This window comes from Priapulus caudatus, unplaced genomic scaffold (assembly GCF_000485595.1).
Source record: "Priapulus caudatus unplaced genomic scaffold, Priapulus_caudatus-5.0.1 Scaffold952, whole genome shotgun sequence".
In the NCBI taxonomy this organism is placed as follows: domain Eukaryota; kingdom Metazoa; phylum Priapulida; class Priapulimorpha; order Priapulimorphida; family Priapulidae; genus Priapulus; species Priapulus caudatus.
The window spans coordinates 19,501-42,093 of record NW_014578013.1 but is presented as its reverse complement, the minus strand read 5'-3'; the positions used below and the strand labels follow the sequence as shown (position 1 = coordinate 42,093).

The 22,593-nt window shown below is 45.3% G+C and overlaps 1 protein-coding gene across 1 annotated transcript in view; it reads left to right on the top strand.

The window, feature by feature from the left end:
- The window catches only part of LOC106814624 (40S ribosomal protein S17-like), a 19,795-nt gene extending 5,281 nt beyond the window's left edge, over positions 1 to 14,514 (top strand). Inside the window, exons 2-5 of the mRNA XM_014818961.1 lie at positions 12,872 to 13,023; positions 13,332 to 13,437; positions 13,751 to 13,816; positions 14,331 to 14,514. Coding sequence (XP_014674447.1) covers positions 12,872 to 13,023; positions 13,332 to 13,437; positions 13,751 to 13,816; positions 14,331 to 14,465 — 459 coding nt within the window. The 3' untranslated portion in view covers positions 14,466 to 14,514. The remainder of the gene's footprint in view (positions 1 to 12,871; positions 13,024 to 13,331; positions 13,438 to 13,750; positions 13,817 to 14,330) is intronic.
- The last annotated feature ends 8,079 nt before the right edge of the window (positions 14,515 to 22,593 follow it).

Genomic DNA, 22,593 nt, shown 5'->3' with positions numbered 1-22,593 from the left:
GTGATCTCACCTCACCATCTTCCGTGGACTCTACAACCTCTCTCTCTCTCTCTCTCTCTCGCCTCTCTCTCTCTGCTCTCTCTCTTCTCTCTCTCTCCCTCTCTCTCTCTCTTCTCTCTCTCTCTCTCTCTCTCTCGTTCCTCTTTTTCTGCTCTCTCTCCTTCCCTCTCGTTCTCCTCTCTCTCTCTCTCTCTCTCTCTCTTCTCTCTCTCTCTCTCTCTCTTCTCTCTCTCTCCTCTCTCTCTCCTCTCTTCTCTCTCTCTCTCTCTCTCTCTCTCTCTCTCTCTCTCTCTCTTCTCTCTCTCTCTCTCTTTCTCTCTTCTCTCTCTCTCTCGCCCCTCTTTTCCTCTCTCCTCTCTCTCTCTCTCTCTCTCTCTCTCTCCTCTCTCTCTTCTCTCTACTCTCTTCTCTCTCTCTCTCTCTCTCTCTCTCTTCTCTCTCTCTCTCTCTCTACCTCTCTCTCTCTCTCTCTCTCTCTCTTCTCTCTCTCATCTCTCTTCTCTCTCTCCCTCTCTCTCTCTCTCTCTCTCTCTCTCTCTCTCTCTCTTCTCTCTCTCTCTCTCTCTCTCTCTCTCTCTCTCTCTCTCTCTCCTCTCTCTCTCTCTCTCTCTCTCTCTCTCTCTCTCATCTCTCTCTCTCGTCTCTCTCTCTCTCTCTCTCTTCTCTTCTCTCTCTCGTTTCTCTTCTCTCTACTCTCTTCTTCTCTCGTCTCTCTGTCTCTTTTTATCTACTCTCCACCACCACGCCCATCGCCACCGCACAAGCACAGCGCACACCGCCACACGCACACGCACACACACCACACACACACGCACGCCCGCACACGCACGCCACACACGTACACACGCACACGCACACACACACATTACTCTCATCTCTCTTGCCAATATTCTCTTCACGCAACTCACGCCCACGCCATGCATGCACGCACGGTACGCTGCCTCGGCCACACACACACACTGCGCGCGCACGCACGGCACACACACACACTCTCTCTCTCTTGCCTCTCTCGTGTGATTCTCCCCCTTGTATATCTCTCTGCTCTCTCTCGTTCTCTCTTCTCTTTATATGATCTCTCTGCCCCTCTCTCTGTGCTAATTCTTCTCTCTCTCTCCTCTCTCGTCATTTACTCTCTCGCCTCTTCGTCTCTGTGTATTATATCTCTCTCTTCTCTCTCTCTCTCTCCTCTCTGCTGTATCTCTCTTCCTCGCTGTGTATCTCTCTCCCTCTTCTGTGTATCTCTCTCCCTCCTCTCCGCGTATCTCCACTCTCCCTCTCTCTCTCTCTCTCTCTCTCATCTCTCTTCTCTCTCTCTCTTCTCTCTCTCTCTCTCTCTGTTCTTCTCTCTCTCTCTCTCTCTCTCTCTCTCCCTTTCTCTCTCTCTTCTCTGTATCTTCTCTCTCTCCGCTCTCTGTGGCTGTGCTCTCTTTTCTCTCCCTCTCTGTGGTGTATATCTCTCGCCTCCTTTCTCTGTGTATCTCTCTCTTCTCTCTCTCTCTCTCGTCTTCTCTCTCTGCTATCTCTCTCTCCCTCTCTCTGTTGTATCTCTTCTCTCCCTCTCTCTTCTCTCTCTTATCTCTCTCTCCCTCTCTCTCTCTCTCTCTCTCTCTCTCGTTCCTCTCTCTCTGTGTATATCTCTACTCCCTCTCTCTCTCCTCTCTCTTCTCTCTGTATCTCCTTCTCCCTCTCTCTCTGCTGCTATCTCTCTCTCTCTCTCTCTCGCATCTTCTCTCTCTCTCTCTCTCTCTCTCTCTCTCTTCTCTTCTCTCCTGTGTATTCTCTCTTCTCCCTCTCATCTCTGCTGTATCTCTCTCTCCGTGTATCTCCTCTACTCCCTCTCTCTCTCATCTGCTGCTGGCTATCTCTCTCTCCCTCTGTGGTCTTCTCCTCTCTCTGTTTGTATCTCTCTCTCTCTCTGTATATATATATATCAATGAGTACATAATGGAGATCTACCTATTATATACTATGATATATATCTCACTCGTTATTTACAGCCGGAAACTTTTTCCACCGTGCCCCACGAGGCACAAAACGCTTTTGAACTTTACGGTCTATAGTACACGCGCGACCATACCACGCGCTGTGCCCGGCGTACCCCAGTCACCACCATAGGGGCCCCGCATCTCACTACGCTCGTACTAGCGCTCTAAGAGCGTGGTGGAAACGTGTAGAACGCAGTTTGACGTATATTAGACGTACTGCCGATCGATGATCGAGCGCCGGTGCAAGGCGCGGTCAGCTCATCGGAGCGTGGCATCGAGCGTGGCCAAACTTTGCAACATGTTCAAAATAATCGTGCGCTGCGTAGCGTTGGCGGCAAAAATACAGCGCAGTGCGGGCGTTATTAAGAGACGTGGAAGGCGTAGTACCCACTAACTCGATCGTTAGTACGACTTAATGGTCGTTATCGCAAAGCGTGCTCGGAACGCGCCTGTTGAAAATTGTCGCCCCGCTTCTTAGCACGATGTCAATTACGTTTTCATCACGCCTGCTTACTACGTCCATGGAGACTGTCTCTGCGACCTGACCACGCTCTCGCTATGACCACTGGGTGGCCGCGCTCTCTAACAGCTCGACCCGTTCGCTACTACGATTGTACTTACGCCAACCACGCTCAGACTACCGCCGTTGCGGCTGTTCGCCATTACGCTGCTTAGCTTACGCTCAGATCACGTCCTGCAAACTTGGCGTACTAATTTTGGGGGCTGTACCCTGGCCACCCACCAGTTCAGTGTCACTATGCGATGCCAGCGCCCAACACTACTCTATTGCTATGTTTCTTCGTCCTAGAAGCGACAACTCGAACTACTGATTGCTAAACCCTCATTTCATGCTGAGGAGCGATGAGTGAGGAGAAATAGAAGACAACAAGATCTTTGCTGGCTCTCCCCTCTGTCTTTTTGGCGGCCATAGTTGTGTCCCGTAGAAATAATCTTGATGCTATATCTGATTTAAGTTATAAATGTTGTTTCTTAGTTATCCTTTGATAGTTAATACTTGACAGCCCACGCAGAATGAATGAATGATTGTATAGAACGCGGCCCGCGTATTTATCATGATCGTCTGCCAGGCGCAGTCGCGCGCGTGATTCGCGCGTAGTTGAGGCGCGGGTTGCATGCGTTGCTACAGGCGCAGTGCAAGCGTCGCTTCGCATACCGCACACACGATCTGATTTCCGGTTCGCAATAAAGGACGCCGTACCGCCGCAGTGCCAAGCGCTTGATGCCCGGGCACGTGGTGTTTGAGCGTTGCTCCGCTGAAAGCTCTTGTTCGAGCCGCCCCAATGCAGATCGCGGGTAAAGACGCACTTAGCATCGTAGGTATGGCACGCTAATTAGCATCGTAGTATCGGCCGCTGGGCGCCCAATTCGCACGCCCTCTCAACACGCTCACCACGCTCTCGGGCGAAATTTTTTTGAGGACGGCGTCGCGATCGTTTGATGAGCGCGTAGCCCTACATGGTGTGGACTGTGGCCCTTAGTGTGTGTGCCTGTACTATGTGTTTGTGCTGACTTTGAAAAACGGGTATTTATAGCCGTATAATCATATTTTGTGTTTAGGGGGGGGGAGATTGCAGTCATTGCCTGAATAAAATTTCAACGTGCCTAACGCCAGGTCGTAGCGCTCGATACACTTGGGGCAGAGGTGGATCACTTTATTCCGACGAGAATATATGCATGATAGGAATATTAGATCGATTACTGAATTGAAGCATATAATATGAATGAAAAAGGTATTCATTGGTATTCGTTTTTTTAGTGATGGGTTGATTCTATATGGTAATTATACGATGCTAGGCTACTCAGTTGACATGCGTTTCCAAGCTCTGAATTATTTTTGTCAAATAAACTTTTCAAGGACGTTTTTTTCAGCACAATATGTGACAAGCTAGTTTTAGAATTTTAGTCATCATATATACCTTTAGATACATTATATAAAGCTAAAAAATTGTGATTTTACACCATAATTCAAATGATAGACCAATCTTTCTCTAATAAATTTATTGCTAATACTAGCATACAAACCTAAAGATAATAAGACAAAACTCAAAGGACTTTTATAAGGGCTGTGGGGGCACCCTGCGGACCTCAAAATATTGCTTAGAGCAACACAATACTGCCGAGAATTCTTATACACATTAATCATCTACTTGCAATGGACACTGGATAAACGGGTCGATAAAATGTATTTTATATCATTATATATAATAATGCACAATTAATTTATTATAATTAGTAATTATTACATGTAATTACGATGCGTGCCACAAAAAATACAAAACAGCACAATCCATTTGTTATTTTTTTGGCTTTATTACTTCACTTGAACAGTACAGCGAATCAGGTTTCTTGGTTGTCTACGGTTATCGCCTTCCGGCCTGAACCCACCGCCTCCTCCGAACTCCACCTCCCTCCTCCGAACCCACGCTCCGACACCAGCTTGCCCGGCTGCCCGCACGGTGCCACTGGCGTCCAACTGCCAGGCCAGGGTATCTTGAATGTCCTGCAAGCAAAGCCGAATCTCCACGATTAAATACAACTAGGATGCCAGTCTTCTCTATATCTAATTAATACAGGGGCTTCGTAGAACAACGCAGGAAATTAAAATACCAGTCGAAGCCATAACAAACAACGACTACGACAGCACTTGTGGCACAATGCCTGCACGCAAAATTCTTATCACCTTATAGTATGCATATCCCTGCATGCAACAAGTATGTCCTTAACAGTTGCCGGATGCGACTTCAATATGATTTCAATAATGGCCTGACATTTAGGGTATTCTTGTTATGCTTACACCCTTGCCAAAATGTTCGCTCTATAAAATTTACATCTGATGCTCAAAAGTGGCCCGGCAGCGTAGAAAAGACACGGACAATTTGTGACACCCACGAAAAGTTCTCTGTCCCTGCTGTAACTTGTAATATCCCCAGTTCGACTTTTCCTACCATACTCAGGTAAGCCGCTATTTCACTGGCAAGCTTCTGAATAAGTCAACTGTACAGTTAACAAGGGTGACACTTCACCACACAATGTTGAGACTTACATTACCAATCATCACCAACATCTCCTTAGGGTCGTGCGTCAACCTCCAATGATATCATGCTCAATTAGCTCGACCCTTAAGAACACACCACGTTAACACACCTCGTCCAGATTACTTAAACACTATTAGCCTTGTGCATTAGATGAACATTTCAGGTTGGTCTGTCTAACCTACACGCTGGAAGTAATTCGAATTTTTCTTTATTTACACGTATGAATTACATCTTCGAGACATACATATTAGTTAAACAAATTAATATTACAAACTAATTTGATTCCAAAATGTAGATTCATGAAGTGTAAATAAAAAGTAAATTGATATTGAAATTACTAAAGCTAAGCGAGATATGCAGCTCAGACGGGATACAGGTTAGCGCACAGTCTGCGGCCATTTATGTACATTCTGCACGTTTCTACCTCTGGCCCACATTAATTGTCTCTCTCTTCTCGCTCTTCCTCTTAGCAATTTGCATGTAAATGCCTCTGCATAGGAGCTTCTGCGATCTCTTCATGAGATCGTCGTTTAGGAAACTACAGTGAAACACTGATAAACCATCTCATATAAAAACGTTTTAGATCCGAACACGTACATTAATAAAGCAAATGCCAATGACTGATAGATCTAGGAAAATAAACAATTAATAATTAATATCCATTCTTATGAGCAATTATGCGTGAGAACAAATAAGCAAATGCCTGAATTTAATTACGGAATAATAGGCTCTCACACTGTGTAATCGACTCAAATTTAATACAATCCCCCCTGCCGGGACCCTCTCCAGTCCGTCAATAAACAACGTGCCCTTTCTGTACATTCGGCTCGGCAGCATCCACAAAAATAATCGCAGGTAAACATTTAAACCGACAGGCTGTAATACCCAGCAATGCTGGTTTCGTAGCCGCTTGGTGGGGATGATCTGCAATCTCCTCACGATTACTCGCTTAGTTTGGTGCTGAAAGTCGAGAGTCAGGCGTGGATAGTACTTCTCAATGATCACGCCGCGCCGCCTTCTTTCACAGTCCCTTTGTTCTCACTACGACCCTACAATGAGGCAAAGATAACACATAAAACACCTTACACATGCATATGTACATCCCATGCACAGCGCACGCACACACACAGACACACACACGGGAAATAACACATGGCATTGTTAATTCACGTTAAAACTGCGCCACTTTAAGCGAGCGGGTTATGATACTGGTGACTCTACTTGCTGTTTTGCGCCTGTTCCGTGTTAAACAAGTACTTGTCTGAATGTTGGGCACGTTTGGTTAGTGACGCTGAGAGGTCTATGTTAACAGGTACTGCGCCGGAACGTACCATGGTACTAATCATAATATGCCGGACCGTACCTCGTCTACTCCCTGAACGAGCTCTAGGAGTCGCCTTACGCGCTAACTCCCTAATCCTAACCCTAGACGCCTAACCACAACCCATATCAAATAGTTTACCAGGGTAGCGTATCCGGCAAGTACCCTTGGCGGGCATAGACCTATGAGTGTTATCGACTGCACATAATTTATTCACTGACGAATTGAATCATGTAATCCGTGTGAACAAACAGCCAACAAAAATCAAGTGTTTGTGTCCAGAAAATTCTTGCAGCATTACCATAGACATTCGTTAGAATATGCCAAAGAAAATGTTTTAAACCAGTGATGTCTTTTGTACGTAAAAAAATTTATAATTAATGCCTATTGAATGGGTAATTATAAGAAAACTACACTACGTTTGACCACAAGGAACTGTGGATATTCAGACCGAGCGATCAGACAACCTTTTGTCTGCGCGCTATTCGTCGCAGCAGCTTGTTGCCGCATTGCGCTGTTCATGGTTGTATTAGATCAGAATGTAATATAATGCTACGTCTAGGACAGTCGCCTACTCTCCAACGCAAACCACTAACGCCTAACAGCTAAACTAAAACCGACTTCGGCATCTCTTATATACGGCAGAGTCATAGCTACCCAAACACCATCTAATGGTAGTATAACCACTTATCGCATGTATGCAGGGCGTTTACAGCCGTAGGGCCATGCCGTAGCAAAAAACGCCTCATAGCAATTAAGCCATTTATAGAGCGATCTAGATTTCAAAATTTTCCCTCAGACCCCCCTTCACACCTTCCTACCTTTCGGCACTCTGCACCTGCGCATGGCCCTGACTACATGATGCAGCGCAATGCCCCACAACAACTGCCTCGAACGAATAGGGCATACGAACAGGTGTTTCGATGCTCAGACGAATATCTACGTCGTTGAACCAATTCTGGCCAACCTTATTCAAGCTCAGGCCAGCTCGCGCATAATGCACTTCTTAGGCACCATTAGCGTATCAGCGAAGTTGATGTGCACAGATTTCTGCTGTATCATTCATACTGATGCACAGACTTTCCGTATATTCAAGGAACGTATGGCAAAAAACCCTAACCCTAACCCTAAGTCATCAGATGAGCCGGATACTGAGAATCGCGTATGCCGAAAGGAGGTGTTAATGCGAAGTGCTGGCCGCCGATCTTCCGCGAGTTCGCGGCCAAGCGCACGCACGCGACCCGCGGGAACGTCGTACGTACAGTATGCAGCGCTGGCAGCATGGATCCGTCGTCGCCGCGAATGAATTTGGCCGTGCGCACGGATCCATAGAATGCCAGCGAACAGTCCGCCAATTTTAGTGGGGGACACAGAGGCGTAGACATTCCTGCGGACGTGAACAGTGTTCACTTTGTTATAAAAAAACATAAATGTCTTCTGTTTCGCTTAACAGCTGACTGCTGTGACGCGAAATCACAGAAAGACGTACGCAAAATTCTCGCGTTCGCGAACTTGCCCAGTAATGGAATTGGGCTGGCAAGGCACAAAGGCTAACATAGACTGGGACCTCGCCTCCCACCTCGATACCCCATCGAGTGACACATGCAAAGCTAATCCGAGACACGTAGCAAGCCTGAGAGGGCGTATGTCCCCCGGCGGGTACTTGTCCGAACGTACCCTGGTACGGTCTGATATAACCTGAACCGTACCTGGTAACCAAAATCTAATATGCCGAACCGCGTACTCGCCTAACTCCACTACGAGCAGTCCTTTACGCGGAGTTGGAGAGGGAGAGGGTAGCGGAAAGGCGAGAGAACTATATTAGAACTATATGTGCATTCGTGCCTGTGTGTGCCGTTTGTGCTGTACGTGCGTTTGTCTGCGCGTGTGACTGCGCATGCGTGTGTACATCTCCGTCTACATTACTCTCTCCCTCCTTTCTCGCCTCTTTCCTTCCTCCTCCTCTCTCACTCCCTTCCCCTCAGCATTTCCCACCTCCTCTCACGGATAGTATCGCCCACGGCATCAGTTGCACGGTGAAAAGTTAGCCAGGCAAATGGCTAGTTTTCAGCCTCAACTTTTTCATCCCCCAAAGCACAAAATGTGGAGCCGGATGTGGAGATACGGCTATAATACGCGTTTTTACAGTCACACAAACACACATATACACACACTAACGGACGCGGACACGCGGGTATGGTCGCACGCACGCGTGCGCGTGTATTATAGGCGTAAATTCACATTTTGTGCCTCGGGGGTGAAAAAGTTTCGGCTGAAATACGGCCATTTACCTGCAAAAGTTTTTCCATGCTTGACTGGTCGTGGGCGATACCATCCGCGCGAGGGGAGTAAGGAATAAGTGCTGACTTTTATTCGCTGTTAATGTTACTGCCTGACACAGCAGATGAAAGGTCAGCAGAAAGAACCGGCAATTGTTTATTATTATTATTAAATCTTTATTGCATGTAATTCAACTACAAATACATGTACTGAAGACAGTCTTTTTCATCGAGAAAAATCTGATAAATGCAATAGTGTTGAGCAATTAAAATAATAAAATTTCTGAGTGATACAGTACATTGTGTGATACATATTTCTGAGTGCTACATCAAAGCTTTACATATTGTTACGACTGTGACATTAATCTACGTGAATGACAATATGAAACAACCATTGTGTACGTTGGTAATCGGGTGTTTAATCTGCTGTAGCCACCCAAATTGCACGTGCACGTACCGTTAACAATTTGAATGTTACCTCTATCTTCACTTATGTTCAGGGGTTTGCAATCAACGCAGTCTACATTAGTACGTTGTATTCGTCTTTTGGTATTAGAGACCCATAACTGCTAAATATCAGTTCATAGGTTTCTTTAGTTTTACTCCTTGTGTTTTTGGAATAAAAGATGCTATGGCTGTTACAACATAACGGAAAGATTAAAAGATTGCAGAAGAAAAAGTAAACGAACAATATGAAAGTCTTTTTCACAAACAGTAGCAGTTATGTTTATTGCACCACATTGTATCATACAAACTGCAGCCAATTATAATTTATAACCTTATTTTACCATGGAGTTCAGTAGACCACATCCATGGCCACGCGAGTTTCACCCAATGTGTATCGTAATTCAGAAACTTTGCAACTGACCTATTAGCACAACTTGAACCATCAACAACAAACGAGCAAAAAGGACTGTATAGGCCTACTTGACAAAAAGCAGGTACAACAAACTTTGCATTAAGTGCAGGTGGCGTGTGGGAGGGATGTTTACAAGAAAACCATAATATAGCATTCTCTCTGTGCCTCTCAGTCATAGTGATCAATATTGATATTATAACCCACTCACAAATTTCATTTTAAATTGACGTTTGCTCTACCATAATTTCAGGCGTGTCATAATATTGAGATTCTATATTAGAGTAATAGAGTTTAATAGCAGGAGTGTCATAATATCATGATAATATAGACTATTATGATAGACTATTATGACACTATATATTATGGCACTCCTGGTAATTTGTCAGCTACTGGGAAATGGTAGGGTATTGTCTACATCAAGAGTCTACATGAATCTACCACAAATATATACACAAAATCTACAACAGCAACGGAGATCTACATATAAAAGTTACACGTAGCAGAAGAACTGTTAAATAGCAAATTAATAAATAAGTTCTCGGAAATACTATGTACAATGCTAAGAACTAGCCAAAAACTAATAAAAAAAAATGCAAAAGGCAACCGATTTAAAAAAAAACGGGTGTAACGTTTGCACCGACTGGTATAGGTACGAACGTGGCAAATTAAAACTAATATAAATACGTGTGCTTGTGGCATCGCCACGCAGCATGGCAGTGACACACTTGACTGATAAAATGAGATCTTTGCACAAAGATACACGCTTGTCCTTATTGAGACGCAGTCCTTCACACAGGCAGTACATTATCAACTGGCAATTGCTTCACAGAAATACAGGCGAACCTTGCCATCCACAGGCACTTGGAACGTCTCAATAAAAAAAAAAGATAGTAAATAAACACGAAATGTATTTACTACCACAGTCTTAATGTTTCTCTACTCTATTTCGCCTATTATTGCCGCCAATTACCCGTAAATGCCGGTCAAATGCTCATCTGCAACACACAATTAAGTACACCCCACGCACGCCCTGTGCACAAACAACATGAATAAGAGAGTTTCAAGAACATCCAAGATTATTCCAAGAACTCGCTTATTCATGTTGTTTGTGCACAGGGCGTGCGTGCGGTGTACAAGTGTGTTGCAGATGAGCATTTGACCGGCATTTACGGGTAATTAGCGGCAATAATAGGCGAAATAGAGTAGAGAAACATTAAGACTTTGGTAGTAAATACATTTTGTGTCTATTTATCTTTTTTTTTATTGAGACGTTCCAAGTGCCTGTGTTGCCATCTGCTATCTACAGACGGATCGCATAGAAAACTATTCTGTTCGCCTATTAAGCACTCACGATAGCCAGCCATCTGTGTGTCTGACTCGTGCTTATCGCCCGCCCGAAACGCACGCAGACGTTTGACCGTTCAGCGCAATAACGCGTTTTCGCTTCCGCGCAACAACAATGCCTCTCTCGCAAATCGCTGGGCGATTTTATTAACGGATGAAACGGAGAATTCGAAGCGCGATCTTAAACTTAAAGCATGCCGTAACGTGAGCGAGCGTAAGAAACCTTTGGATCATGTGCAACGCGGGGGTACATCGCGACGACAACGACAGACACTAATAATTATAATTAAAACGTACGCTGCAGGGACATCCACATCATTCAACAGACAACTTTCAACATCAAACACAATTTAAATTCGGCGCGAGTTGCGCGCGTGGGCTGCTGCGTGATGCAGAGTTTGCCGCTCGCAAACCCACGCCGCTCTTTGCAACGCCACCTGCTGACAACACGAGCGCCACCTACCATCACTACTGCCGCGAGCATACCATGCATCAGCGAACGCGGCCGCCGCCTAAAACGAAGGTACGAACAGCGATTTACGAACAACGCGTCGATCATGCGTACGTACGACAGAAAAACGTAAACGAGTGGATGGTGGGCGTAGACCTTACCGACGCGCCACTCACTAGACATTTATAACGCGCGAGAAATGAGACGGAGAGAGCGCGCGAGGGCGAAACGAATCGCCAAACAAGCGCTTCCCTGTAAGTACGCTTATACGCGATAAGTAGACCAACGCCTACGCGCGCTGATGCCATAACAGATAGTAAACGCACTTCTGTGCATCAGTTGATGATACACAGAAATCTGTGCATCACTTCGTGATACCTAAGGTGCCTAAAGTGCATTTGCGCCACTGGCAACTGCTGAATAAGTGGCCACAATTTGGTCAACGACGTAGATATTCGTCTGAGCATCGAACACCTGTTCGTATGCGCTATTCGTCCGAGCAGTTGTTGTGCATGCGCTGCATCATGTAGGTCAGGGCATGCGCATGGCACGAGTGCCGGAGGTAGGAAGTGTGAAGGGGGGGTCTGAGGGAAAATTTTGAAATCTAGACGCTCTAAAATGCTTAATTGCTATGAGCGTTTTGCTACGGCAGCCCTACGGCTGTAACGCCCTGCATACATGCGTATGTGGTTATACACCATAGATGGTGTTTGGTACTATGACTCGCGTATATAAGAGATCCGAGTCGGTTTTAGTTAGTGTTAGGGTTAGGGTTGGGGTTGGAGAGTAGGCGACTTCTTAGACTAGCATTATATTACATTTATGTAATACAACATGAACAGCGCATGCGCAACAACTGCTCGGACGAATAGCGCATACGAACAGGTGTGTGATGCTCGGTCGAATATCCACGTTCTTTGGTCAAACGTGTGTAGTTTTTCTTATAATTAACCATTCAATAGGCATTAATTAATAATTTTTTTACGTACAAAAGACATCACTGTTTAAAACATTTTTTTTGGCATAGTCTAATGTCTATGGTAATGTGCAAGATTTTCTGGACACAACACTTTGATTTTTGGTTGGCTGTTGTTCACACGGATTACATGATTCATTCGTGATAATATATGTGCAGTCACTAACACTCATAGGGTCTATGCCCCCCAGGGTACTGCCGGAACGTACCCTGGTAACTATTTGATATGGTTCGGGTTAGCGTTAGGGTTAGGATTAGGGAGTAGGCGTAGGCGACTCCCTAGACTCGTTAGTGGAGTAGACGAGGTACGGTCCGGCATATTAGATAGTACCATGGTACGTTCCGGCAGTACCCTGGGTTACATAGACCCTCTCAGCGTCACTAACACGTGCACACATTCAGACAAGTACTTTTAACACGGGCACAGGCCAAAACAGCAAGTAGAGTCACCAGTATCATTAACACTGCTTAAGTGCCAGTTTAAGTGAATTACAATGCCATGTGTTATTTCCGTGTGTGTGTCTGTGTGTGTGCGTGCGTGTGCATGGGATGTACATATGCATGTTAGGTGTTTTATTGCATTATCTTTGCTCATTGTAGGGTCGTGTGAGAACAAAGACTGTGAAGAAGGCGGCGCGGGTGATCATTGAGAAGTACTATCCACGCCTGACTCTCGACTTTCACACAAACAAGCGAGTATGTGAGGAGATTGCGATCATCCCCACCAAGCGGCTACGAAACCAGATTGCTGGGTAATTACACCTGTGGTTTATGTTTCCCTCGATATTTTGTGGATCTGCCCCCCGGAATGTCAGAAGGCACGTTGTTTATTGACGGATGGGAGAGGGTCCGGCAGGGGATTGTATTAAATTTGAGTCGATTACACATGTGAGAAGCTATTATTTCCGTAATTAAATTCAGCATTTGTTATTTGTTCACCATATTGCTCATTAAATGGATATTATTATTATTGTTTATTTTCCTACTCTATCAGTCATTGCATTTGCTTTATGTATCGTTTGACTAAACGTATATGAGATGTTTTCATGTTTCACTGTAGTTTCCTAACACATCTCATGAAGAGAATCCAGAAGGCTCCTATCAGAGGCATTTCCATCAAATTGCAAGAGGAAGAGCGAGAAAGAAGAGACAATTATGTGCCAGAGGTAAGACGTGCAGAAATGTACATAAATGCCGCAGACTGTCGCTAACCTGTATCCGTCTGAGCTGCTATCTCTTACTTAGTAATTCAATTCAATTTACTTTATTTACACTTATGAATTACATTTTGGAAGTCAAATAGTTGTATATTAATTTGTTTAACTAATATGTTGTCTTCGAAATGTAATTCATACGTGTAAATAAAGAAAATTGAATTACTTCCAGCTGTAGGTTAGACAGACCACCTGAAATGTTCATTCTAATGCACAGCTAAAGTGTTTAAAGTACTGACGAGTGTGTTAACGTGTGTGTTCTTAGGTGTCGGCTATTGAGCATGATATCATTGAGGTTGACGCAGACACCAAGGAGATGTTGGTGATGATGGTAAGTGTAGTCTCACATTGTGCGTGGAAGTGTCACCCTCGTTAACTGTACAGTTGACTTATCAAAGCTTGCCAGTGAAATAGCGGTACCTGAGTATGGTAGGAAAAGTCGACTGGGGATTTACGTTTAAGCAGGGACGAGAACTTTTCGTGGTGTCACAAATTGTCGTGTTTTCTACGCTGCCGGGGCCACTTTTGAGATCAGTGTAAATTTTATAGAGAACATTTTGGCAAGGGTGTAAGCATAACAAGAATACCCTAATGTCAGCCATTATGAAATCATATTGAAGTCGCATCCCAACTGTTAGGAATACATATGTTGCATGCAGGGATATGCATAACTATAGGGTGATAAAGATTTTGCGTGCAGGCATTTGCCACATGCTGTCGTAGTCGTTTGTTTGCTTATGCTCTCGACTGTATTTATTTCCTGGTTGTTCTCGAGCCCCTGTATTAATTAGATAGGAAGATGGCATCCTAGTTTGTTTAATCGTGGAGATTCGCTTTGCTTGCAGGACTTCAAGATACCTGGCCTGCAGTTGACGCAGCCCGTAGGCAGCGGTGTCGGAGGTGGGTTCGGAGGAGGAGGTGGGTTCGGAGGAGGCGGTGGGTTCGGCGGAGGCGATAACCGTAGACAACCAAGAAACTGATTTCGCTGTAATGTTCAAGTGAAGTAATAAAGCAAAAAAAAACAAATGATTGTCTGTTTTGTGATTTTTTGTGCACGCATCGAATTACATGTAATATACAATTATAATAAATTAATTGTGCATTAATTATATATAATATGATATAAATGCATTTTATCGACCCGTTTATCCAGTGTCCTTGCCAGTAGATGATTATGTGTATAGAATTCTCGAGTATGTGTTGCTCTTACATATTTTGAGGTCCCAGGGTCCCCACAGCCCTTAAAAGTCCTTGAGTTTTGTCTTATTATCTTTAGTTTGTACTATGTATTAGCAATAAATTTATAGAGAAAGGATTGCTATCATTGAATTATGGTGTAAAATCACAATTTTTACTTTATATATGTATCTAAGGTATATATGATGACTAAAATTCTAAAACTACTTGTCACATATTGTGCTTGAAAAAAACGTCCTTGAAAAGTTTTTGACAAAATAATTCAGACTTGGAACCATGTACTGAGTACCTAGCAGTAATAATGTACCATATAGAATCAACCATCACAAAAAAACGAATACCAATGATACCTTTTCATTCAATATTATATGCTTTCAATTCAGTAATCGATCTATATCCTATCATGCTATATTCTCTCGGGAATAAGTGATCCACCTCTCCCAAGTGGTATCGCCTACGACCTCGTTAGCACGTTGAATTTTATTCAGGCAAATGACTCAACTCCCCCCCCCCCTAAACACAAAATATGATTATACGGCTATAATACCCGTTTTTACAGTCACACAAACACATACACACACACACTAAGGGCCCAGTCACACCAGAGCTACGCTCATCACGATCGCCCCGTCCTCAAAAAATTTCCCCGAGCGTGGTGAGCGTGGTTGAGAGCGTGGCCAATTGGGCCCCAGCGCCGATACTACGATCTAATTACGTCCATACTACGATCTAAGTGCGTCTTTACCCCGATCTCATTGCGCTCAACAAGCTTTCACCACGCTCAACACCACGCCCGCATCACGCTTGCACTGCGCGGACGGCGTCTTTATTGCGACCAATCAGATCGTGTTGCGTTCGAACGACGCTTGCACTGCGCCTTAGCAACGCTCACCGCGCCTCAACTACGCGCGAATCACGCGCCGACTGCGCTGGCAACGATCATATAAATACCGCGCCGCGTTCTATACATCATCATTCATTCTGCCGTGCTGTCAAGATTAACATCAAGATAACTAAGAAGATCAACATTATCAACTTAAATCAAGATTATTTCTACGGGACACAACTATGGCCGCCAAAAAGACAGAGGGGAGAGCCAGCAAGATCTTGTTGTCTTCTATTTCTCCTCCTCATGCTCCTCAGCATGAAGTGAGGGTTTAGCAATCAGTAGTTCGAGTTGTCCTGTCTAGGACGAGAAACATAGCAATAGAGTAGTGTTGGGGCTGGCATCCATAGTGACACTGAACTGGTGGGTGGCTACAGGGTCAGCCCAAATTAGTACGCCCAAGTTTGCAGGACGTGATCTGAGCGTAACTAACAGCGTAATGCGAACATGCCCAACGGCGTAGTCTGGAGCGTGGTTGGGCGTAGTATCAATCGTAGTAGCGAACGGGTCGAGCTTGTTAGAGAGCGCGGCCACCATGGTCATAGCGAGATCGTGGTCAGGTCGCAGAGACATCTCCATGGACCGGGTAGTAAGCAGGCGTGATGAAAACGTAATTGACATCGTGGCTAAGAACGGGCGACAATTATTCACAGCGCGTCCGACACGCCCTTGCCGATAACCGACGGCATTAGAGTCGTCTAACGTACCTCGAGTTTACGTGGGTACTACGCCCTTCCCACGTCTCTTAATAACGCCCGCACTGCGCTGTATTTTGACCGGCCCAACGCCTCAGCAGCGCATCGATCTATTTTGAACATGTTCAAAGTTTGGCCACGCTCGTGCCACGCTCCGATGAGGCTGACCGCTTGCACCGGCGCTCGATCATCGATCGCAGTACGTCTAATAACGTCACACTGCGTTCTACAGAACGTTTCCACCACGCTCTAGAGCGCTAGTACGGAAGCGTAGTGAGATCGGGGCGCCAGGGGTGGTGGACGGGGTACGCCGGGCAGCAGCGCTGGTATGGTCGGCGCGTGTACTTATACGACGTAAATTCAGCGTTATTGTGCCTCGTGGGGCACGGTGGAAAAAGTTTCGGACTGTAATAACGGTGAGATACTATATCATAGTATATAATAAGGCACGATCTCGCTATTATGTACTCATTGAGATATATATATACAGAGAGAGAGAGAGAGATACAAACAGAGATGAGAGAGAAGGTGCACCCCACAGAGGGAGAGAGAGATGCCAGCTAGAGAGAGAGAGGAGAGGGAGTAGAGGAGATACACGGAGAAGAGAGATACAGCCAGAGAGAGAGGAGCAGAGAGATACACCAGAGAGAGAGAGGAGAAGAGAGAAGAGAGAGAGAGAGAGAGAGAGAGAGAGATGCGAGAGAGAGAGAGAGAGAGATAGCACAGAGAGAGAGGGAAGGAGAGATACAGAGAGAAGAGAGAAGGAGAGAGAGAGGGAGTAGAGATATACACAGAGAAGAGAGGACGAGAGAGAGAGAGAGAGAGAGAGAGAGGGAGAGAGAGATAAACAGAGAGAGAAGAGAGAGGGAGAGAAGAGATACAACAGAGAGAGGGAGGAGAGAGATAGCAGAGAGAGAGAGAGAGAGAGAGATGAGATAAGAGAGAGAATACACAGAGAGAAGGAGGCGAGAGAATTATACACACAGAGAGTGGAGAGAAAAGGAGCAACCAGCCACAGAGGATGCCCGCCGCACGAGAGAGGACGGAGAGAGAGAGATAGGAGAGAGAGAGAGAGAGAGAGAGAGAGAAGAGACAGAGAGAGAGAGAGAGAAGAAGAGAGAGAGAGAGAGAGAGAGAGAGAGAGAGAGAGAGAGGAGAGGAGAGAGTAGGGAGAGTGGAACGCGGAGAGAGAGGGAGACGAGATACACAGAAGAGGGAGAGAGATACACAGCGAGGGAAGAGAGATACAGCAGAGAGGGAGGAGAGAGAGAGAGAAGTAGAGAGATATATATATACACAGAGAAGGAGAGAGAGCGAGAGAGAGAGGAGAGAGAGAGAGAGGAGAGAGAGAGAGAGATAGCAGCAGAGAGAGGGGAGAGAGATACATTAGAGGAGAGGGAAGAGAGATACAGCAGAGAGAGGCAGAGAGATATACACAGAGAGAGGAGAGAGAGAAGATACACAGAGAGAGGAAGAGAGAGAGAGTGGTGTGTGTGTGCGTGCGTGCGCGCGCAGTGTGTGTGTGTGGCGAGCGCGTACGTGCGTGCATGCATGGCGTGGGGCGTGAGTTGGCGTGAAGAGAAATATTGCAAGAGAGATGAGAGTATGTGTGTGTGTTGGCGTGTGCGTAGTGTACGTGTGTGGCGTGCGTGGCGGGCGTGCGTGTGTGTGTGGTGTGTGTGCGTGTGCGTGTGCGGTGTGCGCTGTGCCTTGTGCGTGTGGCGTGGGGTGTGTGTGGGAGATGATAAAAAGAAGACAGAGAGACGAGAGAGAGAGAGAGAGAGACGAGAGAGAGAGAGAGAGAGAGAGAGAGAGAGAGAGAGAGAGAGAGAAGAGAGAGAGAGAGAGAGAGAGAGAGAGAGAGAGAGAGAGAGAGAGAGAGAGAGAAGAGAGAGAGAGAGAGAGAGAGAGAGAGAGAGGAGAGAGAGAGAGAGAGAGAGAGAGAGAGAGAGAGAGAGAGAGAGAGAGAAGAGAGAGAGAGAGAGAGAGAGAGAGGAGAGAGAGAGAGGAGAGAGAGAGAGAGAGGAGAGAGAGAGAAGAGAGAGAAGAGAGAGAGAGGAGAAGGAGAGAGAGAGAGAGAGAGAGAGAACGATGAGAGAGAAGAGAGAGACAGAGAGAGAAGAGAGAGAGAAGAGAGAAGAGAGAGGAGAGACGAGAGATGAGAGAGAGACAGAGAGAGAAGAGAGAGAGAGAGACGAGAGAGAGAGAGAGGAGAGAGAGAGAGAGAGAGAGAGAGAGAGAGAGAGAGACAGACGAGAGAGAGAGAAGAGAGAGAAGCAGATAAGAGAAAAGAGAAGAGAGAGAGAGAGAAGAGAGAGAGAGAGAGAGAGAGGGAGAGAGAGAGGAGAGAGGAGAGCAGAGAGAGAGAGGCGAGAGAGAGAGAGAGAGAGAGAAGGTGAGAGTCACGGAGATGGTGAGGGTGAGAATCACGGAGAGGGAGAGGGTAGCGGAAAGGCGAGAGAACTATATTAGAACATATATTGTGGCATCGTGCCTAGGTGTGCCGTTTGTGCTGTAGCGTGCCGTTTGTCTGCGCGTGGTGAGCTGGCGCATGCGTGTGTTAGCATCCTGCTCGTTCCTAGCATTACTCGTCTCCCTCTTTCTCGCCTCTCTTCGCATTCGCTCTCCTCTCTCACATCGCGCTTCCCTCAGCGGGCCATTTCCCACCTCCCTGTCTCACGGATAGTATCGCCCACGGCATCAAAGTTGCGACAGGTGAAAAGTTAGCCGCCAGGCAAATGGCTTTAGTTTCAGCCTCAACTTTTTCATCACCCCAAAGGGCACAAAATGTGGCGAGCCTGGATGTGGAGATATCGGGGCTATAATAAAGCGTTTTTTAGTCAGTGCTACACAAAACAGCACATATAACACACACTAACAGGACGCGACACGCGGTATGGTTCGCAACGCAGCGCGTGCGCGTGTATTATAGCGTACAAATTCATCCATTTTTGTGCCTCGGGGGTGAAAGAAGGTTCGACTGAAATCGGGCCATTTACCTGCAAATAGTTTTTCCATGGCTTGACTGGTCGTGGCGATACCTATCCCGCGGGCGGAAGGGAGTAAGGAATGAAAGTGCTTGAGCTTTTTATTCGCCTGTTAACTGTTACTGCCTTGACCACAGCATATGAAAGGTCAGCAGAAAGAACTCAGGCAATTGTTTATTATTATTATTTAAATCTTTATTGCAATGTAATATCAACTACTAAATACTATGTACTGAAGACAGGTCTTTTTGCAATCGAGAAAAATCTGATAAATGCAATAATGTGTTGAGCACAAATTATATAATAATAAAATTTCTGAGTGATACAGTAAACATTGTGTGATACATATTTCTGGAGTGCACATCAAGGCTTTACAATATTGTTACGAGCTGTGACATTGATTCTACGGCTGGAAATGACAATATGAAAACAACTCATTGTGGTACGTTGGTAAATCGGGTGTTTAATCTCGGCTGTAGCCACCAAATTGCAACGGTGCACGTCCGTTATACAATTTGAATGTTCCTCTATCTTCACTTATGTTCAAGGGAGTTTGGGCAATCAAACGCAGTCTACATTAAGTACGGTTTGTATTCGTCCTTTTGTATTATGAGAACCGCATAACTGCTAAAATTATCAGTTCAAATAGGTTTCTTTAGTTTTACTCCTTGTTGTTTTTGGAATAAAAGATGCTATGGCTGTTAGCAACATAACGGAAAGATTAAAAAGATTGCAAGTAAGAAAAAGTAAACGAAGCAATATGAAGAGTCTTTTTCAGCAACCAGTAGGCAGTTATTGTTTATTGGGACCACATTGTATACATACAAACTGCAAGCCAATTATAATTTATAACCTTATTTTACCATGGAGTTCAGTAAGACACATCGCATTGGCCGACGCGAGTTTGCAACGCCAATGTGTATCGTAATTCAGAAACTTTGCAACTGACCTATTAAGGCACAACTTTGAACGCATCCAACAACGAAACGAGCATAAAAGGACTGTATAGGCCTACATGACAAAAAAGGGCAGGTACACAAACAAATTTGCATTAAGTGCAGGTGGCTGTGTGGGAAGGGATGTTACAAGAAACCATAATAGTAGCATTCTCATTCATGTGCGCTCTCAAGTCAATAGTGAATCAATAATCTGATATTATAACCCACTCACTAAAAATTTCATTCGTTTTAAATTGACGTTTGCTCTAACCAATAAATTTCAGGCGTGTCATATATATTGAGGATTCTATATTAGTAGTAATAGAGTGTTAATAAGGGGCAGGAGTGTGCTAGATATCATGATAGATATAGACTATTATGATAGACTATTATGACACTATATATTATGCAGCTCGCTGGTATTTTGTCAGGCTACTGGGAAGATGGTAGGGTATTGTCTACATGGCAAGAGTCTACATGAATCGCTACCGCACAAATATATAGCACAAAATGCTACACAGCAACGGAGAATCTAGAACATATAACAGTTACACCGTAGCAGAAAGAACTGTTAAATAGCAAATTAAATAATAACAGTTCTCGGATATACTATGTAGCAATGCTAAAGAACTAGCCAAAAACTTAATAAAAAAAAAATGGCAAATAGGCAACCGATTTAAAAAAAAACGGGTGTAACGTTTGCACGGCGAGCTGGTATAGTACCGGAACGGGGCAATTAAAACTAATATAAATACGTGTGCTTGTGGCATCGCGCAACGGGCAGGCATGGCAGTGACAGCACTTTGCTGATAAAATGAGATCTTTGCACAAAGATAGCACGACTTGTCCGCCTTATTGGAGACGGCAGTCCTTACACAGGCAGTACTATTATCAACTGACAATTGGCTTACACAAGAAATACAGGCGCGAACCTTGCCATTCCACAGACACTTGGAAAGCGTCTCAATAAAAAAAAAGATAGTAAATAAACACGAATATGTATTTACTACCACAGTCTTAATGTTTCTCTACTCTAAATTTTCGGCGGCTATTATGTGGCCGCCAATGTACCGCGTAATGCCGGTCAATATGCGTCATTCTGCAACACACAAAAATTAAGTACATCCCCACGCACGGTTCGCGGGCACGCCCTGTGCACAAACCAACATGAATCAGAGAGTTCAAGAAGGCATGCCAAGATTATTGCCAAGAACTCGGAGTTATTCAATGTGTTTGTGCACAGGGCGTGGTCGTGCGTGTACAAGTGTTGTTGCAGATGAGGCATTTGACCGGAATTTACGGGTAATTAGCGGCCATAATAGGCCGAATATAGAGTAGAGAAACATTAAGACTTTGTAGTAAGATACATTTTGTGTCTATTTAATCTTTTTTTTTAATTGAAGACGTTCCAAGTGGCTGTTTGCCATCTGCTATCTTACAGATCGGATCGCATAGAAAATATTCTGTTCGCGCTATTAAGAGCACTCACGATAGCCAGTCCATCTGTGTGTCTGACTCGTGCTTATCGGCCCGCCCCAAAAGAACGGCAGCAGACGTTTGACCGTTCAGCGCCAATAACGCGTTTTCCGCTTGCCGCGCAACAACAATTGCTCTGCCTCAGGCAAATCGCTGGGCGATGTTTATTAACGAATGAAACGGAGAATTCGATAGCTGCGATCTTAAACTTAAAGCATTGCCGTAACGTGAGCCGACGAGCGTAAGGAAACCTTTGGAATCAATGTGGCAGGACGCGGGGGTCATCGCGGACGACAACGACAGACACATAAATAATTAACATTAAAACGTAGCGCTTGGCAGGACATGTCCCCATCATTCAAACCAGACAAGCTTTCAACATCAAACACAATTTAAATTCGGCGCGAGTTGCGCGCAGCGTGGGCTGCTGCGTGATGCAGAGTTGCCGCTCGCAAAACGCCACCCGCTGCTTGGCAACGCCACCCTGCTGACAACAACGAGCGCCCCACTACGCAGTCACTACTGCCGCGAAGCATACAATGCATTCAGCGAACGCGGCCGGCCGCCTAGAAACGAAGGTTAGCGAACAGCGATTTACGAAACAGACGCTCGATCATACACGCGTAACTACGACACCGAAAAAAGCGTAAAGCGAAGTGGAGTGGCTGGGCGTAGACCTTACCGACCGCGCGACTCCACTAGACATTTTAAAAAAAAAATAACGCGCGAGAAATGAGACGGACGAGAGCTGCAGCGAAGGCGAAACGAATTCGCCAAAACAAGCCGCTTGCCCTGTAAAGTACGCTTATAGCGGGTATAAGTAGAACCAACCCTACGCCGCGCTGATGCCATAAGAACAGATAGTAAACGCACGCGTAACGTAAGTATGTGCTCGCGTAACGGCCGCCACTTGTGTAGCGGCAGGCTTG